This window comes from Halictus rubicundus, chromosome 10 (assembly GCF_050948215.1).
Source record: "Halictus rubicundus isolate RS-2024b chromosome 10, iyHalRubi1_principal, whole genome shotgun sequence".
Taxonomy (NCBI): Eukaryota; Metazoa; Arthropoda; class Insecta; order Hymenoptera; family Halictidae; genus Halictus; species Halictus rubicundus.
This window is the reverse complement of record NC_135158.1, coordinates 3,902,801-3,928,546: the sequence shown is the minus strand read 5'-3', so window position 1 is coordinate 3,928,546 and position 25,746 is coordinate 3,902,801. Positions and strand designations below refer to the sequence as shown.

The 25,746-nt window shown below is 46.1% G+C and overlaps 1 protein-coding gene across 1 annotated transcript in view; it reads right to left on the bottom strand.

The window, feature by feature from the left end:
• LOC143357939 (spondin-1) overlaps nucleotides 1-25,746 on the bottom strand; it is a 195,970-nt gene that overhangs the window by 4,286 nt on the left and 165,938 nt on the right. The window contains exon 5 of the mRNA XM_076794669.1: nucleotides 5,783-5,955. Within this exon, the coding sequence (XP_076650784.1) occupies nucleotides 5,783-5,955 (173 nt within the window). The remainder of the gene's footprint in view (nucleotides 1-5,782; nucleotides 5,956-25,746) is intronic.

Genomic DNA, 25,746 nt, shown 5'->3' with positions numbered 1-25,746 from the left:
CAAATTAAGGGGAAGCAGGCCGCACGTTTTCGTCTCGCGACCGGAATTGTTTCGTCCCTGGATTGAAAATTAATGTCCGTTGAAAAAGCTCTTGGCTTTTCAGCAGTTCCGCGGCTGGCGAAAATCCAAAACCATTTGCCATCCACGAAAAAATTTCGTAGTAAATATATGTATCCACCTGGAAATTTTCTTACCGATTTCAAAAATTTTATATTGAAAAGAATTTGTGTTGGGAGAATTGTGCAATTGAAAGTTGGACGGAGGCTTGCTTTACATATGTAACTGTAAAATTTGGTTTAATTTAACGTAAATTTGTGTAATGCAAGTTACATGTGTGAGTGTGTTTTACAAAAAGCTCCGCTATTTGCCGTAGCCCTGCGCCAATGGAAATTGGCTGCAGCTCGTGAAACATTCCGGTTTTATGTCTCCGGCAGTGAATATATTAATTAAGTGCCGCATCAGACATGGATATGTAAAGAAATGAAGCAGCGGTGCTTCACGCAAGAGTTTTCCAGTCGTAAAATATTTTATGGTAAACTATAATATTATAGCGGCAGTAATGCCGAGTTATACGAGGCAGTAAAGTCGCCAATTACTACTAGCTTTTTTATTTCTCATTCCCCTGCAATTATATCGTCCAAACTCCTCCGAAAAGCCAACATTTTTATCCTACAGTTTAGCGGGAAAAATAAAAATTATCCTCGTTATAATTCCCACTAGATCAACGATAAAGACGAAAATTTCCAAAAAGATCCACAGGCTACCCCCAATTAACGAAATCGGGATGTTTTTCCAATTGATCATAACAATAATTCATTTTCCACGTTTAATTTAACCCTTGGCATAAATCGCGTTAAATATTTAAATGCTAACCATTCAGAGCAAAAATTTAAATTCAAGATTTGGTACTTAATTAGGAGTCATTGGTGGCATAGCTGAAGACCCAAATACATGTTCGACGAACCATTTTCCCGTGTTAGTAGCAGAGACGGATGCATCGGCAAACTACAGAAGGCAATCTGTCTCCTATTATTGCGTCTAATGACCACCGTTGGTCACGGACATCACGGCGGTTCCTTTGACGCGGAAAATCGTCAGAACGAAGCTCCGCGAAAACAGCCTTTGCCTGGGAGCGCTTTGAGCTTGATGATTCGTTTTCAGGCACAGGGACGCGGAAACAGCGTGGGACCCGGTGCGGGGTCGTTTGCGATCGGTTCGTGTTCAGGCGCGATCGCGACGATCCACGGGCGCGTTTCCAACCGGGCGATATCGAATATCGCTCGGGTAAAACTGGCCTCTGTGTTCCGCCGCTCGAACGGAGACCAATTAAGCGAGAACATCACCTTCGCGCGAGATAATTGAAAATATATTTACGAAAATACGGTTATTATATCGAATTTGCAATGCAGATCGTTCTCATTACCACGGGCCCGGTGATTTTAAAATGCAAATCGCCGCGAACTCCTGTCCGGCAGCTGACACGGATTCCGGCGACCGCCTGGGCCACTTCCGGTACCGGTGAAAAATGCGCTCGGACACTGTTCCCTTCGAGGTATCCTCTTTTTGTTCAATTTATCTCGCTTTTGTCTCGCGAACCGTGACTGTTATTTTAAATAAACAGTGGCCGAGCCATATTGTCGACGCGAGAAAACTCTTCCATCGTGTTTTTAATGGGATTTCCGACGGCGATGCTCGCCGCGATAACTCGAAACGACAATCGCAATCCGAAAGTATCTGCCGGCAACAGACGGCGCAGAGATTTAATTCGATTTGTCGAACACGATCAAAGGATTCTTTCCGCGGCGGAACGATTAATCGCCACGTTTCGCAATCAAAACTGGAAACCGACGACTTTCCCTCGCGAAACGTCCGTACCACTGTAATCGCATAATCGCGTTTCCACTCCGCTGTCGATGTTCACGCAGATCCTTTATGAACCGTGAAACAATTAAGTCGGATTGACGAGCTTTCAACGGAGTTACCGGCGAGGGAGGAAACTCGATAAAGAGTTGTCGATATCTCTCGAATATCTGTAATCCGAATCTTTGAGTCAGTCAGTTTGCTTTTCGAACCGGTCGCTCGATTTCCGCCGAGCTAATTGGACCTCGTTATCGGCTGTCATTACCTTGAGACCGAAACTGAGATTTTCTATTAACTCCTTCACGAACTATCGTTCCGCCGAATGCAAAGGAAAAGCAAATTTAGGTGAGCAAGAGTTAGAGTTTAACGTGATTATTCTATCAATTCTTTTAAGTCTTCGTCATTTTCAATTTCTATTAAAAATTGTCCACAAAATTAAAAGCAACCCTCCAAAATTAAAAAATAGTGTCATCCATATATGACCGATTTGGCATTCAAAGTGTTAATAGCGTATTAATTTTTCTGGATACTACCAACTTTATAATAATTGTAAAAGCTAATAAAATATGAGTCTAGGTCTTTCTAGATCATGCACAGTATTTTATTTTCAGAGTTACGAGGATTGACTTGCGGTTTCCGCGTCATTGATGAGCTGTTCATTATTGTTTCGGTCTGGAGTGGTTGTGGCCCGTCGACTGGAGTTTGATGCAAGCTTGACTGCAGATCATGGGAGCCAGATGAGAGTTCGATGACACGCGAGACCGATCAGGCCAATCTCCTCTTCGATCCGTCCCCCGCGGCCACCGGCCACAAGAACCGAACGGTTCTGGTAATCGGTCTTGCGCCCTCAGGGTTGGCACCCTTCCAGCCGTACGTCGATCCCAATAGGCTTCATAACTGGCATCCCCCTCGATCCACCGGTGGCCCGTTTTTACCCCCTTTTTCTGGCAGCCGATGACAGGCACTAGCTAGGAGGCACTGCTAGCTCTACCATTCATCTTCAGGTCGTTCTCTCGGTCTTTGAGCCTTGTAGAGCTGTTTTGTCCCCGATTGAACACGACCGTTCCGTGGCGAGAAGGCTCGTTGTTCTCTGCAAACTCCTATCAGTCGACACTGCTAGCTTTCCGGCTTAATCCCTCGTCCTGGAGTCTTCTAGAGTACTGGAGCGCCCTTTATACATTTTAGACCCCTTCAGTTTAAAGTTGCAGAGTCTTATCTCCTGCTACTCATCATTGCTAGCAAGTACTCACTGATGGCCTGCGTTGGATTACGGTTTCCTTGCCATCGAGCCTTGTAGAGCTGTTTCGTTGTCATAGCTGCTGGCTTGAATTTTAGGTTCTCGAGTCTTCTGAAGCACCCAAGGACCCTTAGATTTTTAGAGCACTACATGTCCCTGTTACTGATAGAAAACCATGTCTGAGAATTTTTTCTCTGGAGCACTCGTAGATCAATACGGTTCAGCCTGTGGTATCCGCGGTCAGGTTCATCGCACACCATGAACTCCGACAGCTTATCTAAAGCTACCACTTGTTAGAGTCCTTGGCCCGGAGACCGCACAGGACTCTATCACCGACATGAAAATGTACGTGTCCTCGTAGCCTACTTCGCCCGATAGCTCTAGCAGCCGAGACTCTAACCTCCATTGGCTGTAATCCAACTACACAAAGCCCCGAAAATTAATTTCCCGAGGTCTCCGTCGAAGAGGTACATCGAACGTTTCCATAGCTCCGAGCTATAAATAATTTCAGAGAAAACACAGAGGACCTTTTAATCAGAAAACCAGCAGCATTTCAATGATCCCAAGGTTTCTGCCCGGCTCCGAGGGACTCCGTTCCGCTGGCCATTCAATTTAAAAGAAAAACTGGCCCACTTTATTGAATGGCCGTTCAAGATACCAGCTGGACCATTGTCCGGGGCCAGGCTGTGGTCGTCCAATAACAGACTTCTTCATCGCCCGAGCGGTATTGTTCGGCCGGCCGTCATCCGCGGCGGTGTTTCTGAAGTTGCCACTTCAATGGATTATTATACCACCGGCTCGTGTAAATAACGTGCTCCATTCAGGCGTCAGAAAACCCGACAACGTCCCCGCAGTCTTTTATTAGCGACAGCCGCGATTCCGCCGCGGTTGCCGCCGCAGCAAAATGGCCGACGTCGTCTTCGCGACAACGAACAGCCCCGCCGGAGATTTGTCCTTGGTCTTGGAAAATATAAAGCGGAAAATCGAGAACGTCACGGGTCCCGGGGACCAATGTAATTCCTATAAGCCGCGGTGATAAAAAAAACAAATTCGCCGACGCTCCAATTTGGTTAAAAGTTTCGCGGCCGGTAGCCCGGCGTATGATATTTCACGGTTGTCGATGCAGCGTTCCGCCGCGAAACAATTCCCCGCTGTCCGACCGAAAAATTTCATCGAACCCGTTGTCGCCGAGCTTCCCGAAAATGCACTGTGTCGATACACGTCCCTCGGAATTGGACCTTTCGATTTTTATGTCGCAGTTCACGACCTAACGAAACGGACGCTCAACTGTTTTAGTAGGAAATCGATTAGGGGGGCTATCCTCGCGCGCCTGACTCTGCAGGCTTTTAATGAAAATGATACTGGCCCAATTGGACCAACCAAGTTCGCTTTTGCTTCAGTGAATCACATTTTTATAGGAACTATTCGATTAGGGACTTCGATATCTGTTCCAGAATCTTTGTAGATTTTTTTATGAAAAACGGAGCACTTTCTTCAACTTCTTTAGATCACCTCTGAAGAATTCTCGTATAGTTCGGTCTATCCACAGATTCAACATACTTCTCTCTTCATTGAGAGGTTGAAGAAGCAGTCTCTATTCCGCTCATTCAACAATGTCCACCGTAAATAGCACGTTTCCTCGATCTTGGAAAGTTATCCGATCTCTAGCACAGCACTCCCAGAGCCGGGAAAGCGCTGGGAGCCGAACTTCTCGGCTCTCGAGGCGGAGCCTTTAAAAAAGCATTCGCAACTGCACAGGCAAGTGTTCGAAGGTCTCCGCAGCGGCGTTTCCCGCGGAAATGCGGGAAAAGCAGCGATTCCGGGTGCGTTTCTCGCGGCACAAAGGCTCGCGCGCTTCTGCTTGGTAGTCGGGGGAGGAAGAAGATGAACTTGCTTCTGCTATGAAACCGGCGAGGTGCGGCGCAGCGGAGGCTAGATCGTAAAAGTTAAAGAGAGAAATAGAGCGAGACAGGTAGCGGCGAAAGGATCCGGTAACGATATGAAGAAGATCCTTGGAGAAAGGAAGACGTAGAGAGAGAGAGGGAGAGAGAGAGAGAGTGAGAGAGTCTTCTGGCAGCAAAGGGGAAAGCAAACGCCGGATAGACCTCCGACCGCCTCTCAAGCGAAAGAGACTCCTCTCGAAAAGCCAAAGAGGGCTATCTTTTCAGGGCTGTACACTCGACCGACGGCCCATTTCCAGGGCTCCTTTCGCGATACGTTCCCTCGGACATTGTCGCAGCGGTTTCAAGCCTGCCACGGCTGCTCGTTGTCCTTTATGCCAGCGCTCGTTCGACGCGTCTCCTCTTCCTGCGACCACGTCCACGCTCTGCCGGTTAACGAACGTTTCCGGCAGACGACCCATTTTTCCAACGACACCGTGCCCATTGTTCCTCGCGAGAATCGAACACCGACTAGACGGTCGAGCTCTTTCCCCTTCACTCCGAGCCCCAACTTTTCCGCCAATGATTTTTCCGCTTCTTCGATCTTCTGAGAAGTTCAGAGAAGCTTCTGAGCTTGCTGTGTTACTAGGATTCAATGTTTGCGAGGTCACGTAGCTTTGGGGAATTACCGTAAATGCGAGCAACCGATTCGAATTATTGTAAATTCGAATTTTTTGTCTTTCTGTCGCAAGTTCGTTGGCGAAGGATTTGCAAGCAGATGAGAAGCAAAGGGAGAGAAACGTACCTGTATCGCTGAGTGTCCATTTCCTTTCGTTCCTCGGCGATCGCCTCGTTCAGGTCCCTGTTCGGATCGATCCCCCTGGGGGTCGGGCTGTTCCCTAGTAGATTGTCGTTGCTGATGAACTCTACCTCGACGTCGTCTTCGTGATACGTTTCCGTCAGCGTGTACTCTCGCAGCTGCAACGATACGGAAACTTGGTCAGAGAAAGGACCCCGGGACTCTATATTAACCCCCATTCGACCCTCGTTTCCTCAAATTAACAAATTTACTGCAGGCATCGTTCTGCAGCTAGGGATTGAGTCAATTTTATTTTTTGTTCAACGGCCCTTCCGGTCGCTGGGTGCTTCTATGACAAATTTTCATACAAGATTAATGGAACATTACAACTTTGTGTGAACCTTAATTCAATTAGTTAACTTCCTGAAGGATTTTGAAGGAAAGCTGAATTTGCGAATTCTTTTGCTCCCAGTTGACCGAGCTTGTCCACCTTACGCAACATAATAAAATGTAGGACACGTTACGAAGAATGGAAATAATCGACCCAAGAGTTGAATAAGGATTAAAGAAGGTTTTTCCATCCGGACAGTTTTTGCGGAAGGTAGTCAGCGTATACTGCGAAAACCGCGGCGATAAGAATTATAGCAAATTGAATGGGTTACGTTCCGACGGTTAAGAGAAGCTTCTCATTATATTTCTGTAACTGTTGGAAACTTGACGTTTAGTACGCAATTTATTATTCATGCAAATTCCAGGGCTCCATAGATTATTTCAGGGATGCCCGAGGACCGAAGGGAATTCCGCTTCAACGACGAAGCGATTTATCATCTTGCAAAATTGAACAATGTTCCCGTCCCTGTTCCGCTAAGTTCGTTTTATCTCCTCCCACAAAAACGTCACGGTTTAACAATAACAACAAACGGCGATCTAATTACCGTACGAATTTCATTGGGTTTCCTCGGGCAACCATCGATCAGGGACGGTTTAGCATCTTTCGAAGAAGATTTGTGTTTCTTTCGGAGCCGATGATAAATCTACGGAGGCGACGGGAACCGCTGAGGAAGCAGCCGCCCTGAAACTGCCTGAACTTCCGGCGCGCGAAGTTGCTGCATCATCGCTTTCGAAATTTGTATCGACGTGGCAGGGCCCAATAGCTCCGGCCTCAAGGTGAGCTCAGCGCTGAACTTCGTGCATTCTCGCGCGAAACAAAGCACGCCTAAATTATCCGCTAACGCCGCCGGATAATACAACCGGCCGAGATGAACTGAGTAATCGCGGAACCGAAGTTACGCAGGGCTAAATTCTGCTGCGAGCGGAACTACTGTCGGAATCGAGACCGACTGCGCCCTTATTCCGCAATTATTCCGACTGTGCGAGAAGAAACTTCCGAGGAGTCTCTAAAACAGCTTTCTCAATAAATTAATCGCACATCTGTAGTAGCATTTCTATCATTTTGCTTGATGAAAACCTCTTTGATGTTCTCCTACAGTCTACAACTGCTGTATATGTTTCTTTTTAGGGTCTTCATTTTTTCCCCTAAACTGGAGGACATATTCATTTGGTTACAACAGTAGACTAAATGTTTAGTAAATTGTACATAGTTTTGGCCTAAACTGTTTTCCCGTGGTATCCAGTCATTAAAGAACTCGGATACTGAATGTTCAGATAAGCGAGGTTCCGCTGTATTGTTCTATGCATGTTCTACTTTTCTGTGCATTGTCGAGTACAATTAGAGAGCCAGCAGAGACAGGAAGGGCCGGTTTTATCAAGAGCGTGAATTTTCTCAGCGGTTTTCGACTGCGAGCCCGGTGAAGGTCTCAGAATCCCGGCCAAGGTAATTAACTTTATCGGGTGCGAATTAGCCGTATCGTATTTTACGGGTCGCGAGGATAATTACACGGCGATAAGGTCTCCGGGGCTGTCAGCATCGGGTTGAAGGGATTAAATAGGACGGACGAAACCTGTCCCTTTATCTCTTCCGCGAGTTTTCGAAGGGTAACACGACGACGACGAGGATGACGGGGGCTCACGGTTTCCACCTCCGTGCGAGCGTCTGCCGCTTTGAAACTGGGCCGCGAGCTAATTAAGGTCTAATTAATTGTTTCACGTGCGCTGCCGGCTTCCAATTATGGTTTCCAATCGATTATACCCAGCCGAGAAGTACGGTGTGGTCCCAGTGTGTACGACGAGCGAGAGACCGGCTCTCCAGAGTCCGTCGACTGCGCGGAAAAAGTTGAAACGGGAAGGAACGAGCAGCAGCGATCGCTCGCAAAGAACGAGTAATGGATCGAGAGAACGAAGACGGATGGACGGGCGCGTGTACTTCGGGAACGAGGCCCCGGCAACGAGCTCGTTTCCACGCCTTTTTAAGGCGTTGCGACGCGCTGCGAGCCTCGATTAGCGGCAATCCCTAATTAGCGCCGTTGACGCGGCGACAGCGTCGCGCGATTAATTGGCAACGACGCTCGTGGGAGATCGCCCGGATTAATCTAGATCAGCCTGATCATCTGGAAAAAAATTGTGGGAAGTTCACTGTGCACTCGAGCGGATCGTCGATCCTGGATCTCGAAGATTAGAACTGGATTTGGCTCGGTTCTGCAATATTCCTTACATCATAATCGCATAAGTTTGAACTTTTCAATACAGTCAGAATTTTCTACGACGTTCAGTGAGATTGTAGTCGCATGATTTCCTCATTTGTATGCCTCAATTGTGAAGCAATTGATTTTCCCAACTCCAGGAATTTTTTAACAACTCTCCAGCAGTGTTTCAGGTGCACGTCAACGCGCAGATTTTGCTAAAATCTGTCAGAACGTCGGAAAAGCCATTTCCCACCGCTGATTTCTCAGCTAATTTTCAAAACTGCTTCAGACAACGTGCAAATGGCGTTCGTGCGACGGGACTCGTATAAATTTCGTCGCAGAAAATTTGATTCCAGTAGCAGACAGACATAGGGTGTCCAGGATTCGCGAAACCGGATACCCATCCCGTTACAAGTCCACTTTTCTTCGCGCACGCCGGTAGTCACCGTGACAAAAAGCCTCGTTGCAGGGCGCGGGGGGTCGCGAATGGTAGCTTGGTTGGTATTACCAACGAAAACACAGCCAGCCGTACGTGACCGAGGAAATTACCCTTGCTGCGCACCTGTGTACGTGTATATCTCCCCGGTCTCGTGACATCGGAGCTCGGTTCGCGCGTCTTTTCTCCGGGAGCTTTCTATATTTCGTGCCTCCACTCATTTCCATGCGACGCCCACGCTTTTCTCTCCTCGCGATTCTCTGGAACCAGGAGACTGCCGGAAAACACGGGCAACGAACCGTGGACTCTTTCGACTGAGAGTCTTTGATTCGAAGCATCCTTGCTCGCTCGCGGCCCCTTTTTGCTCGGTCGATTTTAATTAAGCAGCTCGGATTTTGGTGGGTTGGAGTCACGCGTTTGCGTGGACCGTTTGTTCGTTTATTAGCTGGAGCGTGCACGTGGATCTTGTTCCAACGATTCTAATTATTTATGTTTCACAAGTTTGAGCTCGAAGTGCTGGACCACTAAAATGTTTAGAGCTACACAGTCTATCGCTACCTCATCACTTTCATCGAATAAGACTCTAAGCTCCATTAAAGAGCATGCCAGTCGCGGTCTCGAATTTCCATAGGAGATACGTTTGTTTATCATTCCCGTTCGTCGATTCCGCCGGTCCATTATCCGCCGTACAGAATGAAGAAGGGGGATGTGTAACGTAAAGCCCGCCGCCGGCGCAAATGAAGAGCGGTTATTGTGCCCGCCGTTCGAAAACATTCGATCCAAGGGGTTGGGCGCGGAAAAATCGAAGGGTAGGAACCGTCGGAAGGATAAATCTCGCTTGTATTTACGGGCGGTGTATTTACGCGTTCATTTGCACGGCCGAACGTTGGCTGGCTACCTCGGCGCAAGGGATGGTTGCACGGCGGTGGGCGGGGGCTAGCCTCGGGGCGTAAACACAAATTTGAAAATTTTCTCCCCTCCGGTTTCGGTGCAAACGACACCTCCTCGTTCATTAGCGCTACGTGTCGCGCGAAACCTAATCTACGCGGGTATATACACGGGAACTCGCGAACCAATGGATCGTGGCCGAGGCTCGGGGCTAGTTGCTGTAAAACGGAGAACCCGATGCACATACACCCCTTCCCCGTGTATTTACCCTCGCCAACTCGAACAACTCGCATAAATTTCGGCGATTAGTTTTTGGTCCGATCGACCCTTTGCCCATCGACCTATCGCACGGAGGTTGTTGGTTTTTCGACTGCGGCGGGAATTGATACAATGGAAATTGCTCCTGGGAGCATCCGTAGCCTCGTTTCTACCGGCAATGGATTGTAGAAGTAGATGGGAGTGATACTGGGTGAATAATTTAACAATGTTTGGGGATTCATTAGTCACGGATGGTTGGAACGTTGTATGGAATCGATTTTCATGTGCATGATAATTTCCAAGATTTTTGGTATACTAGAATTCGTAATACCTTTGGGATCTTGATATCCTTAGTATTTTTAATATCTTTTGGGAATACCGACCCATTTCAATTCTTGAACTCTTGCGAATCCTGGCCCTTTGTGTTCCTAAGAACCTTGGAAATACTGACCCTTGGTATTCCTACAAATCTTGGGAATACTAGTCCTTTGTATTTCGAAGGTCTTTGGGAGTACTAGGCCCTTTTTGAAAATCTTCTGAATACTAGTCCTTTGTATTTCTAAGGTCTTTGGGAGTACTAGGCCCTTTTTGAAAATCGTTGGGAATACTAGTCCTTTGTATTTCTAACATCTTTGGGAATCCTATCCCTTCGTATTCCTAAGAACCTTTGAAAAACTGACCCTTGGGAACACTGGGACCTTTATCGCAGTACGACGATTAATTCAACCATCAAAATCGTCGCCCAAGTAAGATAAAATCCAAGATTTGCACTCAGATGCACATTTCACAAACTTTTCCTCCTCCCACGGATTAACGCCGGTTGCATTCTTTCATTTCCCGCATCGTTTCTAAATTTCCCGATAACCCAGTTCATCCGATGCGGTTTCTTTTCTCCGATTTGTGTCGAACTTTTCTCCACCGAAGTTTTCAACTTGGCCCCCGGGTTTCGTGGTGGGGGGAAAAGTTCTCCTTAATTAGCTCGAGGTCTGGTCCATCGAAAGACATCCGGTCGTGAATTGCAGCTTCATAGAGTGCCCCGGTGTATCTTGAGCCGGTTTGAAAAGGGTCTTTGAGTCACTTCGCGGTCGACCCTTTCTTCCGAGGATCGGTAAAAGCGGCCCTTGGATGGGCCTGCGAGTACATTGGCCGAGTGCAGCGCGCACCACTTTAGGCTTTCACGCTCGAATGACCTCGTAAAGTTCCATGATCGCCGTTTTGGATCGGGGATCTCCTCTAACAGTATGCGGATTCGCTGCCAGTGTTTGCGATACCGACGATGGACACCGAAGTTCTCTTGCAATCCTCCTCTGCCCCTCTTCTCCTGTCTCTCTGTTCGAATCGTTCGAGCGAATGCACTTCGACCATGCACGATATGACCCTGTCCAGGGTGTCCTGACCGAAGGATTCACCTAATAGCCCCTTCATTTCCGACGAAATTCTGTTATATTATACTGTGTATTAAAATACATACAGTTCTTTTCAAAGGTGGCTTCTTCATTAGGTAGCTTTTATTAATATTAAAAAATGATGAACTCAAATACTGAAAACGCTTCATGCAACTGTGCTGTTGTACTTCTCTCCCAACACAATTTAAATTACAATTAAAAATCATTTATTATGATGTTAAAAGCGAATGTGTATTTAGGCTGTTTATATGATCGCCCAGACGTATGCTCGAGCGTGGGGCATGGTCGTATTCGCGTGGACGTGATTTTGCGGGTGAAATGTCCGTTTGTTTTACATCGTGTCGGGGACGGTCGGTTCTTCCGCCGGAAATTCGCAGTAGACACACCCACGCAGCCTTCGATACATCCACAATACGCGTGCACGCCAGCTATGTGGGGTTCACATGTTAGGTTCGTCGTTCCTTCCTCGTCGGAAGTTCTACATCGCAGTTACTCCATAGCACTGGGGTCGCTACTTGCGACAATAGTTGTCGCGTAAAGCAAGATAATCCTTCTCTAAAATGCAAAGAAGTGTACCAGTACTTCTACCACAATTCGAAAGTCGCAACTCTTCACAAAGATCCGCGGTCTAATTGTGTCTCGATTCAGTAAGAAATTGTGTTCCCCTGTCGACAAATCGAACATTTTTCTATTCACCTCGAGCCACGCACAATAGCCTCAACACCCCGTTAATTGCAAAAATGATCCGGCAATGCGGGGATCGGTGCCGTACAATAAATTGAATCGACGGATCCTAAAGAGGCGACTGAAAGGGAAACTCGATAAAGTGAGCATAGAAGCAAGCAACAACGCGAAGTAAAAAAGGAAAAAAAAAAATAAAACAACCGAGTTGAAAGCGTATTACGGAGTATTCAACCGATAACAAAGCTCGGGAAACATACGGTCTCGTCGTATGCGAGCCCGCGACCAGAAACTCGAATGAAACACGCGACGCGATACGAGGCGGACTATAAAGAACTAAACGGACGAGTAATCTATAGTAGATTGCAAACGGTGGGCGGCTAGGCCGGGCCGGGCCGGGCCGGGCCGAGTCGGGCTCTCCGTGAATCGGGGAAAATCGTTGTTTATCAAAGTCGTATATTCCTGGAAACGGTGTAGAGATACTTCGACGGATAGAGTGGAGAGCGATACAAGTTCCCGCGGTTAATTTCGTAATGCCCCATTTGCGCGATTCGAGGGCGGACAGGGCGAAAGTTTACCGGGCCGGGTAAACAGGTCCACTCGATTCCGCCAGGGGAAACTCGAAACAATTCGTGGGAGTGGCCTGCGAGAGTTTTCGGCTTCCGTTGACTTCGTTCTCCACGATGATCGAGCCCCGTTAGAGATTTTCCCGATGGAGCGGTCGATTGATCGATTTCGATCTTTGAATTGGTCTCTGACCGATTCTCTGGGATTATATAAATTAATTTAATATTAACAGTTCGTATAGATTGTAAGCGAAATTGGAACTAAATCTTTTTCAAAATTAAATGTAAATTGTGGTGTAATTTAATTCACTCAGGAACATTGCTATCCAGGAGGTAAGAAAAATAGAGAAATATATAGGGGAGTAAGTAGTGCAGCTTGAGAATGGTCAGACGCTTCATCCTCCTCCTTTTTAACAAACATGTTCACGTGTTCTAAATAGAATTTCGTTTATTTCTGGACATAGTGGTGTCAGAATAGAGTGTCACAGATTTATCAAGCACAAGAAAAATTAGTAAATCTGACAAAGCAAGTAGCACAGCATAAAACTATACCGTCGCCTATGGAAACTTGTCACCGACACTGATCTACCAATCCCTATAAGATACAGGGATCCCTTCATCCCTTATCCTTTCTATAAGATACGTAAAGGTTAATTGTATTACGTTGCTTACAATTGATTCAGAATATTTTTATTTCGCATAAACATCCACAGTCTAGTAATGAGTTATTAATGTAATGCGAGTCGCCGATCAGTGTTTCGTCTATTAATTAATAAGACAGGAATTGCACGAGACGTTTTGCTTTAAACAAAGATTCCTAAATGCGCCTCTAGGAAAGAGCGATCTTTACGAATTTGTTTGCCGACTCGGATCACGACGGGCATCCACGAAAAACATTTCCTCCACGAATTACTTATGATCCGAAAGGATCGACCGGGAACGAAGCCATCAATTTCGAGCGAGAATAGAGGACTGTGCCAAATGGACGGCGTTAAAGTGGACTCTCGTCCGAAGAGCAGGGACATCTTTTTTCAACGGGATCACGAGCCAAGCTCTACCGGTCGTGTTCGACAAAGAATGAAAACGATTCAACGCGCGGAGGGATTAAAGCGGAGAAGTTCTCTCGCGCGTTGTTCACCCGCGGCGGTCTCGCGTTCAAAAAGCAGAAGCGGAGAAACGCGCGGCCGGAGCTCTCTCTCTCTCTTTCGGGCTTGTTTATACATTCCTGGGACGCCTCAAAGAGAAAGTTTGGGCGGTGGATGATTCTAATAAAACGCGGTTTGAATTTCAATGCTGGGGGAACGGAGGACGCGTCGTAAAACCGGAAGGAACGAACCATTCTTCTAGCTGAGTGTCTGGAGCCGAACGGATCGCCTCGAATTCGAGAATCGACGGGCGAACGGGTTCACTTGGCTCGATATCTTCGGCATTGGACCTTGTTAAAATTCCAATATCATCCTCTCTAGTAAAAACTTTACTTTTACGATTTAAATAGTTCTGTATAAAGAGTAGCTAAATCAATTCTGGAAAAAAGATTAATATAAGACGTGCCATCGCTTTGAAAAAAACTTCAGCGTACACTGATTAGTGTATTCAACGAAGCTGGGTTTCCCGAGGAAATTGTGAGCGGACCAAGGCGATCAGTCGGCGCGGCGTCCGCTAAATCGAGAACGCGCGAAAATTGGCTGCAGAAGGCCGCTGTTCATCAAGAGGAATGGATGTTCTTGCAGCGGGAGTGAAATCTAGCGGGTCTCGGCAGCTGGTCGTCCGATTAGTTCGGTCATCAACCAGCAACCGGTACCGGTACCTCGGTCCAGCCCGAAGTTCTGGTGTTATTTAACGAGTAACACGTGCGCCGGTGAGCCCGTGCGTCTTGTGCGGCTGCGTTTTACAAGGAAGTGCATATATGGTCGGCCAGACGGACTGCAGTGCCGTCTGGGGAGCGCCCCCGAAGAGGAATGGCGGTCACAGGACACTCGGTGGACCTCAGCGACCGCAGATTTACGAGGGCCCCGGCCCGGACCGCGCCGCTGCGACGAGAATTTCGAATGTTTTGCGCCGCTACCGCCCCAGGAAAATAATGTGCCGCACTATTTCACCGGCTTAATTACTTTTTGCGTGTAATTGATTAGAATGTGGGGCCCCCGACGTGGACCCTCGGACCCCCAGGTCGAGCCGCTTCTTGTCGGCGGCTACGCAAGAACGTGAAATATATGGAACGATTTTTTGAACGTATTCGAAAATAATTTTTAATCTTTTTTAAAACCGTATTTTATACTCTCGATGTTCATAAAAGTCTCACGAAATCACAGCAACTTATTTAATAATGTAAGAACACGTATGACAAAGTAAATTTGATTTTCCTAACGGATTCGTCGGTGCTACTAGTAATTAGACTGCGGTGTCGTGCATTCGCAGTTCTCGAAAATATTGTAAACGTGAATTCATTTGGCATTTCGTACAGTTTGTTCAATCTCCACTGCGAAATATCAAGCGGTCTGCTGTTGAATATGGCGTACGCTTTCTCCTAATTATAGCCGTGTTTCATTTGTGGGTTTTTGTAGAATGTGGTAATCGCGTTCCTCGCGCAATATGCATGAAATGTATAACACGAATTAATTTATACGTTTCAGAATTCATCCGGCGGAATTCAATAGAATAAAATTAGCGCTTTTGTGCAGAAATATAGAACGATCTGTCTGAGTTGGAGGATTCGTATGAATAGCATCGCCAAACAATATTACATTGTACGAACATCGCGGAATCTTTAATCGAATAAACGAAACAAATTAAAGGAGAGGGAAGAAATTCATTACGCCTCTCATACTCGTAAACGCACAGTTCCCCAAGCGGATCCGCGTGTCTCGGGTAAGAAGTATCGTGCAAAAATATACATCCGAAGCATTAGCAACAAAGTGTGCGAAGTAGAGCTAAACACTCCGAGGCCATAGAGTGGTCGAGAGGATCCCGACGATGGTTAAAAACCGTGCCACCGCGACATTCTCAATTTTATTAGGTTCCTCTAGACACGGGCCGTCGGGAAAGCTAATAAAAGCTCTCCGGTTCCTTCCGTTCCGAAGCTTTTTCGCCTCTCCCGGCCGGTGAAAAATCTCCCGGTCGCGGACGCGACGGCTCGTAAACGGCCGGTGGTCCCCGCATATTCTGCCGCGACCATTGTCCCGAAATTAGCGTTTCATGTAAATTAATTTCCAGGCTGTCGCGCGGACGCTCGTGCTTCCGTTCCGTGTGACGAGCGACACATCCATCCACGCGAACCGAGCCCGCTCGCGATGATAATGACACTCGCCCGTTGTCCAGAAACTCCCCCGATACTTTTCGCGATAATGAACTCGCGGCACGGCGAATTCGAGTCGTACGATGAAGCGTCGCAGCTCCTAAGAACGCGGTTATCCATTTGCACACGTGACGTTTACAATCTCGCAATTCACATAAAATTTGTCTATTTGCTATTTAACCAGCGTAGCAGACAGCATAATAGATTCAACTCACTCAAGACTCTGTCAAAATGTTTGAATATTCCGCGAAGAAGGTGAATTGTATTTGGTAAAACATTTTAACATTGAAGGTAGACGGTGAAACAAACAGCGAACGCGTTAAGCTCTGGAAACCTGAATCGAGGTTTATTTCAGCTACATTGAATTTAGCAAGAAACAAGGAGAGCATGAACTGGTGGAGCATCGTCGCGAAACATTCTTACGCGGCTTCTCTCGCCGCATTAGCAGAATCAACCCTCCGCACCCGCTCGTTTGCATAATTCCTGTTCCCGATGGTCCCCTCGAATGAATTTCATCGCGAAGAAACAGCTCAGTTATTGGTTTTCAATTTACTGTTCTGATCGGCGATAGAATGAACCACGGAATAATGGGAAACAGATATTGGATGATGTGGAGCACCCTCGGACGGAATCAACGTAGGAAAGGAACCCGGGAATTATTTTATCGGGTAAACGATCTCCGCCTGGGTCCTCCAGGACGTCGTAATACCGCTAACCCAGATTATCCTTTATGGTTCCAGAGTTTTCCGGGGAAGAGTCTTATCGGGATCATCGTATGAGATACATATGCCTATTTGTTGGGAGCTTAGGGAGATAAGCGTGTAAGGGCACTTTTCTTAATCAAGAGTAGAACGCTCCGAGAGCTAGACCTGATGCCAGACTCCGTTTTTTGGATTATTGAGTGAAAATTTGGCAAATCTTCAGCAACCTTGCGACTAGGTTTTGTTTGAGAGAGAAATTAAATTTTACGGTGAACTTTAGTCGACGAGATACAAAGCTATGGTAAAAATGTTTGCTTTTGAGCAACTGAAAGGGACATTATTCTTAGCATTCGACAGAAATTCTCAAACTTCGCGATGCTCGGGCAGTCGGGAAATATTCATTTGTCGATCGCTTGGTCGCAGTTAAAATCGGGGATAGAAGGACCGTGACAGTGGAAAGGAAGAATTGTCGGTCCGAGCCGGAGGAGCACGTGCATCGCGCTGCATCGAGTGCACCCGTCGAATCCACGCAGCCGGGGATCGCGTGTTCCCAGTTGGAAAACTAACGCGTAGGTGGCCGTGGCACCGGTCTGGCATAGAAATTGGCAACGGGCGAGTGACCGACGACCCTGTCCAAAAACCGAACGTGGAAATTTATGCGAGTTATTCGAGTTCCTCGCAAACTAAATTTTCCAGCAGCTGTCCCGCCGCCGAGGGCCGTGTCCCCATCGCGCGTTCGTGATTGGACTCCCCGATCGCGGTGACAACCGTTCTAACCGAATAAAAGGACACTTTTTTTACGTTGACGAAAACCGGACAACCCGGGGAAAAATGTTTTTTAGTTGGTCCTGTCGTCGTTGGCCGCAATCTCGATCGGTACATTCTCTTTTTGAATTTTATCTAGTCCAAGGGGTTAAATATCGTTCGAAAACAGTGCAAAACTCGCCGCACAACCAAGATCCGGTTCATCGGCAGGCCAGCCAAATATTCGCGGAGTTGCGAAGTCGATTCCGTGGAATCGCATCGATTCGGGGCAGCAGCGTGATCGTCGTTTCGCGGGATAATGAAACCGGGATCGTTCCGCGCGATCGAGGGCAACGCCGTGCAATTACACCGATGCCGTACGAATAATTGAACGGGGCCGGATCGATTAGAATGACAACGCGGAATTAGCGGCGCGACAACATCGCGCGTATTATTAACGCGCTCGCGCGAGACCCGGCCCTCTATCGCGCGTCCGTTCCCCGCGATTTATTATTATTAATGCATGCAAACTCGCCGGATCACCCGGCTTTTTGTTCCCCGTCCGTGACATTTGTAGTTAATGCTTTGGACACACAGCACGCGGGAGAGAACGCTGTTTGTTTGTAGTAAATCGCGACCGACTGATTGCCCCGGCTACAGATTGAACCTTTACCTTTTTAGCGGACCCCTGTTCGTCGCCCCCTCACCTCGTCCCCCCTTGTCCCTGCTGCATTTCACCCGGTCCTGGTAGTATTAAAAATTCCGCGCGAGTTCGTCTGCTTTTGTTTTCAACTCTTTCATCGCGAAGCCTATTTTTCGTGAACCCTTTCTCCCGCCCACCTTTCACCCGACCCTGGCGCACTTCCTGGAAAATTAAAAATTCTGCTTGAATTTCTTCGCTTTCGGTTCAACTCGTCCGAAGCGGAGTGCTTTTCGACCAACATTCCACGGTGCACACGTATTTCAACAAATTCTGCTGCATTGCTTTATATTAAGCACGTATTGCTGTTTATCAGGATATTTTCTTCCTTGTACCTGTGCATTTCTGTTTAAAATATATTTGTAATTTGTAGACTGCAATAGTAAAGACAAAATAGTAAAAACATTTAAGGAATTTTTAGGTACCTTTGAATCACTTTCAATTTACTAATTTTATTACGAAAAAAAAGATAAATGTCTATGTTGTTCAATTTCATAGACCAGTCCAAAAGAGTGCAGACAAACAGGAACCATTTCTCCTTCTTCATTGATTCAGTGAATTAAAGTTTCACGAAGAAATAAATCCTAGTAAATCGTTCACCCTGCAACTATTTAATACTTCCATATAAAAGCACAAATAATTGCTAGACCAGCTTCATGCATTCTTCAACTCTTCAAAAATGCGCAACGCAGAAATTCCTATCAGCGCAGTTCAATTTTCACGAGAGAAAAAAAAACGAATTCTATTTATTTATTGACTACCTTTACAAATTTATAGAAAATAAATTCGCAGCAGATTCAGCGCAGTTCAATTCCAGCCTGGCTTTCGCGAAATTGATTCGCGAGGCCGTTTTCAACGAGGACAAATGATTCGGGGGAAAACGGGATCGCACAATTCGGACTCCGATTATTTTCTTTCTGTTTGTTGAATAGGACAGCGGGAAATCAATTTTTATTCGGGTAAGAGGAGACCACGGGGGAATCGTTTCCCGACTCCTTTTGCGGGGAACAAAGCGGAGGATCGAGTATCGTTATGTCAGCCGTGCTTGCCCATAGTATTTGTCCAAAACCAATATCTCGCTGGGCTGCACCGGTCGCGCGAGAACCTCCTCTCCAGTGCATCCACGTGCATCTGCACCGAACGTGTCCTGCTGTTGGGCACAATCCGTAAAGGGAAACGTGACGCCGCAAAGCCAGGCCTGTTCACCGGTTTACGTTTGTCACCCGATTTTCGCCGGATCGTTTCATCGATCGTCCGACTGATCCACGGGGCCAGTCTCTTTGGACACCTGTGGGGTTAGAGAGCGAATAATCTAAAAAATTAAAAACCAGCTCCTTTCACCGAATAAGAACACACAAATTACGTGATGAATCTGCGAACATCGATGCCGTATTTTTAATTCGTTTTAATTTTCTTCTCCAGTTTCATAAATTACCGCAAACAAAAATACGTTGAACTTCAACAAGCACAATTTCACTAAAAACAATGCATTTTTACCGTTCTCGCACGTCTACGTTGCATAAAACTGTCTACTTGTCGCAGAGCAGCTTATTCACGGGGAAGGCATCGTTGTCGAGGTAATAACCAATCACACTTTATTTTCCCATAGGGGGATTCTACGGCGCGAGCCATTCTACTCTTGAAAAATTCAGCAACCGTGTACGGTGTTGGTATAAAATCGAAGTCGAGGAAAGAATTGCGCGGCGAATGGCATTTTTCACGGCCGGGAAAGCGAATTCCTCGCGCCGGTGACGGCTTTGTGCGTCTCGTTTCGCGGGCAGGGGTTAACGCAATTAATTCTTGAGGGTTTATTAAAAATAATTGCAAAAGCAATTGCTCGGGTGCTGTGCGGGCCTGGGGCTTTTTGCGCGCGGCTCGCGGCTCGTTTTCGGTGCTCGTCGTGCTCGCTGACGAGCTTGCAAATTAACTGTTTCGATTAAACGACGTTCGAGCTCGCCGGGTTATCGAACGAAGACGCGACACGAGCGAATGGAAATGAATGCCCTGCTATCCGTCGAGTTTATCCATATTAATCCGGGGGTCGGGGCTATGACAGCCGACTGTGTATACCGCATCGATATCGAACAACCGGACTGTAATTAATACGTTTCTTTTCCCGTTAATTAATTAATTAACTAATTAATTCGTCCGGCGAGTAGACATTCCTCTCCCTCACTCTCCTTTCAACTGGAAATATAAATATGCCGGCGGAATCGATATAAAAAATTTCGCGAACGGACAACGTCACAAAAGCAAAAAAGAATTTGCATAACGAAGAGACCCGTATAAAGAACTTGACATATTTCATTGATCGCGTTTGAAGTGGTAGTTGCCTTTGAATTTGTTCGCGTGTTTTGTATAAAAATACTGGCTCGATTGGACCGTAGGCGAACGATACTTTCAGGGTAAATATTGTGGAAAATTCGTATATCGATTGTTTGTTTGGTGTTTAACCCTCCGTATGCTATGCCGGAGTCATTCGTGACCCGTCGCGGTGGGGATAGGCTCGAGCGACCGTCAATACGTGCAATTTTATTCCGATATAATGCTTTTTATTTCGAAATAAGAAAATCGCTATCGCCTTCTCTTCTTCTTCTTCATCCGAAATACGAGAAAGGCCGGTCCCGAGTCGTCGCCTTATATCGAAGGAAAACTGTAGTGAAATATCGGCGTAAATACCTATACCTACTATCAAACACCTGTCAAAAGACTTGAGAGGGTAGAATGAGTCGGGTAGAATAGCGTTGTTCGCTCGCTATAATCGCGTTGCCGGTCCCAAAAGGCGTCGGCACCGAGAGGAGAGGACCCGGGAATCAGATCTATAAAGCGAACAGTTTTATTTATATTCCTAACGATGGTTTTTCACGACGGTTCTCGCGTGAATTTCGATGCGACCTCGGCCGTGTCGCGAGCAGCCGCGTTCCCCTCGGAAAATAAAAAAATATGTATACACATAGACGTGCACAGGTACACAGGTACACAGGTACACGGGTGCATAGAGAGGCTGGTTTCTCGCCGTTCGTAACGAGAGCCGGCGATCGATACGATGGTTTTTCGCCGGCTGGATACACACAGAGGGAAAGAGAGAGGGAGAGAGAAAGAGACAAAAAGAGAAAGAGATGCGATACGCACGCGGGTCGACATTAAACGAATTTGTCCGGCGTAAAATCTATAATCCCGGCGGCGGCGGGTGCCCGTGATAATTACCGCGGCAGTCGTCGCTGTAATTTAATAATTGCCGGTAATTTCGCGTCGTTTACTTCCGCTGTTCCGCGCCGTGATCCCATGGCTGCGGGAATCGCGATCCACGGTTAGAAATCGCGGTGATCGATGGATTGGGGACTCGGAGCTAGCCAATGATCGGTTTGGGGTTTTTGGAAATTTCTGTGAAATGAAAAATCGAAATGAATTGGAGAATCGAGCGTTCTTTTGGATTAGATAAATTCTTGAATATATTCTTGTATATTTTAAATATTTTTTTTTTCTAATATTTCTTTTATATACGGCGAATTTGTATTCGTCAATTTCTCACTGGCTTCCATTATTAGCAAAAAGGTTTTCCACGTTAAATCTACGAAGAGTTACTATAGCAACAAACGCTCGGTTTGTACGACTGAACACAATCGGTAGCAGGAGCAATGGATCCAATTACAATAATTGTTACAGCTGGGTATTACGTCCAATGCATTCATCAAAATCATAAAAAATACACCGCATATCATTAACCATTCATCCACGATCAGAAGAATGAAATGATACTCGATATTACAATAACAGTGAGCATATGTGTAATATTAAAATGTTGTATTGCTTTGAACAAAAGGGAATTGAAAGACTTCTGTACAGGCATTGACAGTAACAACCATATTATGTTACTTCAGTCCATCTTTAACAAAACAATACAAAACATGGAACGAGTAACAGAACAATCACAGGATTTAAACAACTCAATTCAAAATTTCTGCACACTGACTGGCGAAAACAATGGTAATTGTAGTTTATGATTGTAGAATAATCGTCACTGAGAGGAGAAACATACAAAAGAAGAAGTAATGGAGTAAAATTAATAATTAACGAAATAGCGGGTGACGGTGTTTTCTTGGGGGTAGTTAGAGGATGAAATGCGGCGGGATGAAATATCAACGCGCGGTATAACAGGGGAATAAATAATTGCGTTTGGAATTAATATTGTAATGAATTCGTATTAATAATACTTTGTTAGTACGCCCGTGAATTGTGATACAAATGAGGGAATGATACGCAACGGTTACCGTACATGGGGAAGGTAATGAATACGGCATATGCAGGCTGGTTTTGTGGTAAAAAAAAATACCTCAAAACCATGCAGACCACTTCGTTTCATTTCAAAAATTCGTTCGATGGCACTAGTACTTGTAGTAAGTAGAAACCGTCGACCATGGTCAGACATATCTAGCGTACCTGCATACTTGATTATCTCGAAAACGAAGCAACGTACAACAAAATTTCTTGTACATATTTATTCAGTTCTTCATACAGATTAATCGCATATAAATGCTATTTCTTTCTGAAAGTGCAGTAAACAAATAAATTAATCTTTATGTCTCGTATATAAATCAATGCAAGATTGCCGAAAGAGCAAGGTCCCAATAAATTCTTTTCACATTTTCCGGCAAGAATGTAATAAAAACTAGAAGCTCAAGTTGAGAGTACTTAATTGTTAAGATAGAATGCATGCCCAGAATTTTTTTTCTCAAAATAATGCTACTTCCCTGTGACCTCAAGTCCAGCGGTGTACTAATTAAATTAGCGTGCAGCATAAATGGAACACGAACCCGGGAGAATGATTCTTTTATGGAGATGATATGAGTATTCAGGTTAATACGACAGAACGCGGCAACATCTTTATCTGGCCCATCTAATGGATACGTACTCGTAGTAACGTTAGCACCGCAAGAAACGAGTAATTACAACACGTTCCCAGCATCATCCACGCTCAGTTGGAACTACGGTTCCAGACTTCGTCGAACTTCCCATCCCGAAACGCTCATCTTTATTAGTCGTTCGGTCAAATAGTTTCCTCGTCGACGTCGTAAACCTTCGACTTAATTTCACGCGGAAACTTTTCCGTTCAGCTTGTAATTAGAAGCCGTGGGCTCGCGTTAAATATGCCGCGGTCTGGCTTAAATATGGCCGCTATTTCCCACCGTTTTATGACGCTTTGTACCCACCGCTCGACCATTTCCACAAACAGTCAAAGTAAGAAGCGAACCATTCGGAGCGGAACACCGCGGAATTCTGTAAATCTCCCATTAAAACCCGCCGTGTATTAAAACGGACTTTTTATTCCGACGGTGTGGTATTAATACTAATTAATAGAGCGGTCGTATACACGTCCGTGGCACTGCACGTTTTTCGCGTGTGTACCAGGGAAATTCGTATCAACATTTTTGTAGGAAAACTTGGAGACGTTGGGCACATTCAATTTCATGAAAGAGAATAATTTAATTTTATTCTGGTCGAATATTTTTAATCTTGCGAATACCGAAGTCTTTCATCAGGCATTAGAGTGCGATTTGGAAGGAAGATTTCGATCATCGGGGTAATTTCTCTCTCCCTCTCTGATTTTTAAATGAAAGCTAAACGAGGTTAAGTTAGGTTGTAGCTAGCTTCTGAAAAGTAGCAAAAGAAGCACGGACTCGAGGAACCCTGCGCATTCAAGCGAGTTTCGAATTGAATATTGAGACAGGGTATCGATCGGCGAGTTTCGATGGTGATACTAATTAATACGCGAGTGGCAGGCTTTGTGCTCGAGCGATCGCGTCTTGGACAGGCCGAAAGGTTCGCGACAGTGCGGAGGGGCTCGCTGAAAATTTGATTCGTCGATCGGGACGCTGATTAAATTAGGCTCTCGAGTTTTCCATCGGGTTCTCGAAGCTGTTTTCCGGCGTGTTTCAACCGGGGCTGGAAAACTCTCGAGCCGGGCTCGCGGGCAAATCGAATTTAGCCGGCTCTAATATCGATATCAATAACTGGATAATCGAATCCGTGTCCTCGATTATTGTAAATTGCGATCGGAAAGAACTCGTCCTTAATTCCGGGCCGGCGAACGAGATTTTCGTCGGAACGAGCTTTTCGAACAGTGCAACACCGTTTCCATTCGCTAATTACGACTGGGAAACGTTTAAACGATGCCTACCTGCCCTGACATTAATGCATCGCCCGCTTATTCGAAATAATGAAATATACGGTCTTCGTGGATCGCGAAATTTTCTGATTCGATTGCGCACGCGAGCGGGCCCGGCGCACGGCTAAATTGAAAAATTAACGAACCACAATAACGAGAACAAATATTTCCATTTGATTCATACTTTTTGATATCACTCTCCCGAGAAATTCATTTCCACGATGCTATTCGAGTTATTAGCTCGCCCATAGAAATCCCCTCCGACGGGCGTAGCTTGAATGGAGGAAGTATTATTCGGTTATCCGTTGTTTCCGCGTACCATTTCTGTAAAAACATTATGCAGTATAATAGGGGGGTACAAATATTTGATGGGGTGTATACGCACAATGATTCGGTGATGCAAGCTTTCCGGATTTAATATATTGCCGTGCATAAAAGTTGCACTGTGAAGGCGTATTGAATATTTATCACACGGGGGAGGTTCTATAATCACTGATATAATTTTTTTATTGTTTCGCAGGAAAGATCTACGACTTTTCGAGCTGAATCTAACGAAATACATTACCCAATTTTATGACAGTCTTCTGAGGCTCTGTAGGGCAGAAATTTGAGAACCTCTGACTCTGAATTTTTTGAAGTTGTCCAAACAAAAGTTTGTAAAATACTATCAACTGTTTCATCTTTACCTACAGGATTGGATTCCACAATTTTATGGTGGTTTTCTAGGACCGTAGGGTGGCGCAAGTTGGGAACCTCTGACACAAATTACTTCCCGAAAAATCCACCGACTAATTCGTCGGAGCTCTCCGACTAAAACCTCACATAATATTAACAACTTTCCTAACTTTCCGTAAAGAAACGTGTTGTACCGGTTTTATGGCAACCGTCTGGGGCTCCGTGGGAGCAACTTGACAGCCCCGTGGCTCGTGCCACGATTCGCCGACCAGGGGGTTCAGCCGCGTCTCGAGCGAAAGTTCTCCAATTTTCGCGAAACGCGTCGTGTCGTGTCGCGTCGCGTCGCGTCGCTTTCGACATCTCGTCGCGTACGCGTTACATCTCGAAGCTGTTCAATATAATTACGTGACGGGTGGTTTCACGTCGAGACGAGCCGCGTCGAGAATAGGTGGTCGACCGCATCGCTTGCATCACCGCCGGCCAGCACAACCCGGTGGTTAATCCGTCGATAATCGGACAAGCGTGACAAACCAACGTCGAGGGAGAACGCTCGTCGAGGAAGCGAGAGACAGGTGGTGTGTGGGTGGTGGTCGAAAGGTAGAGGATATCAAGGGGAGGGGGGGGGGTTGGTTGGTGGGAGGACACGGTATGGGCAGCGACACAAGCAGCGGACAAACCGTGACACCGACCGAGAGGAAAAACGGTCGGTTCCGCAACCGAAACAACCGGAATAGAAAAGAGGATGAAATTAGCGACGGAGGATTGGCGCGACTGGTTGTGGTTTAATTGGAAACGAATTTAGCCCCGGCACAGAGAGAGAGAGAGAGTGAGATAGTTTCCTGGTCGACGAACATGCTCCCTAACTACTTACA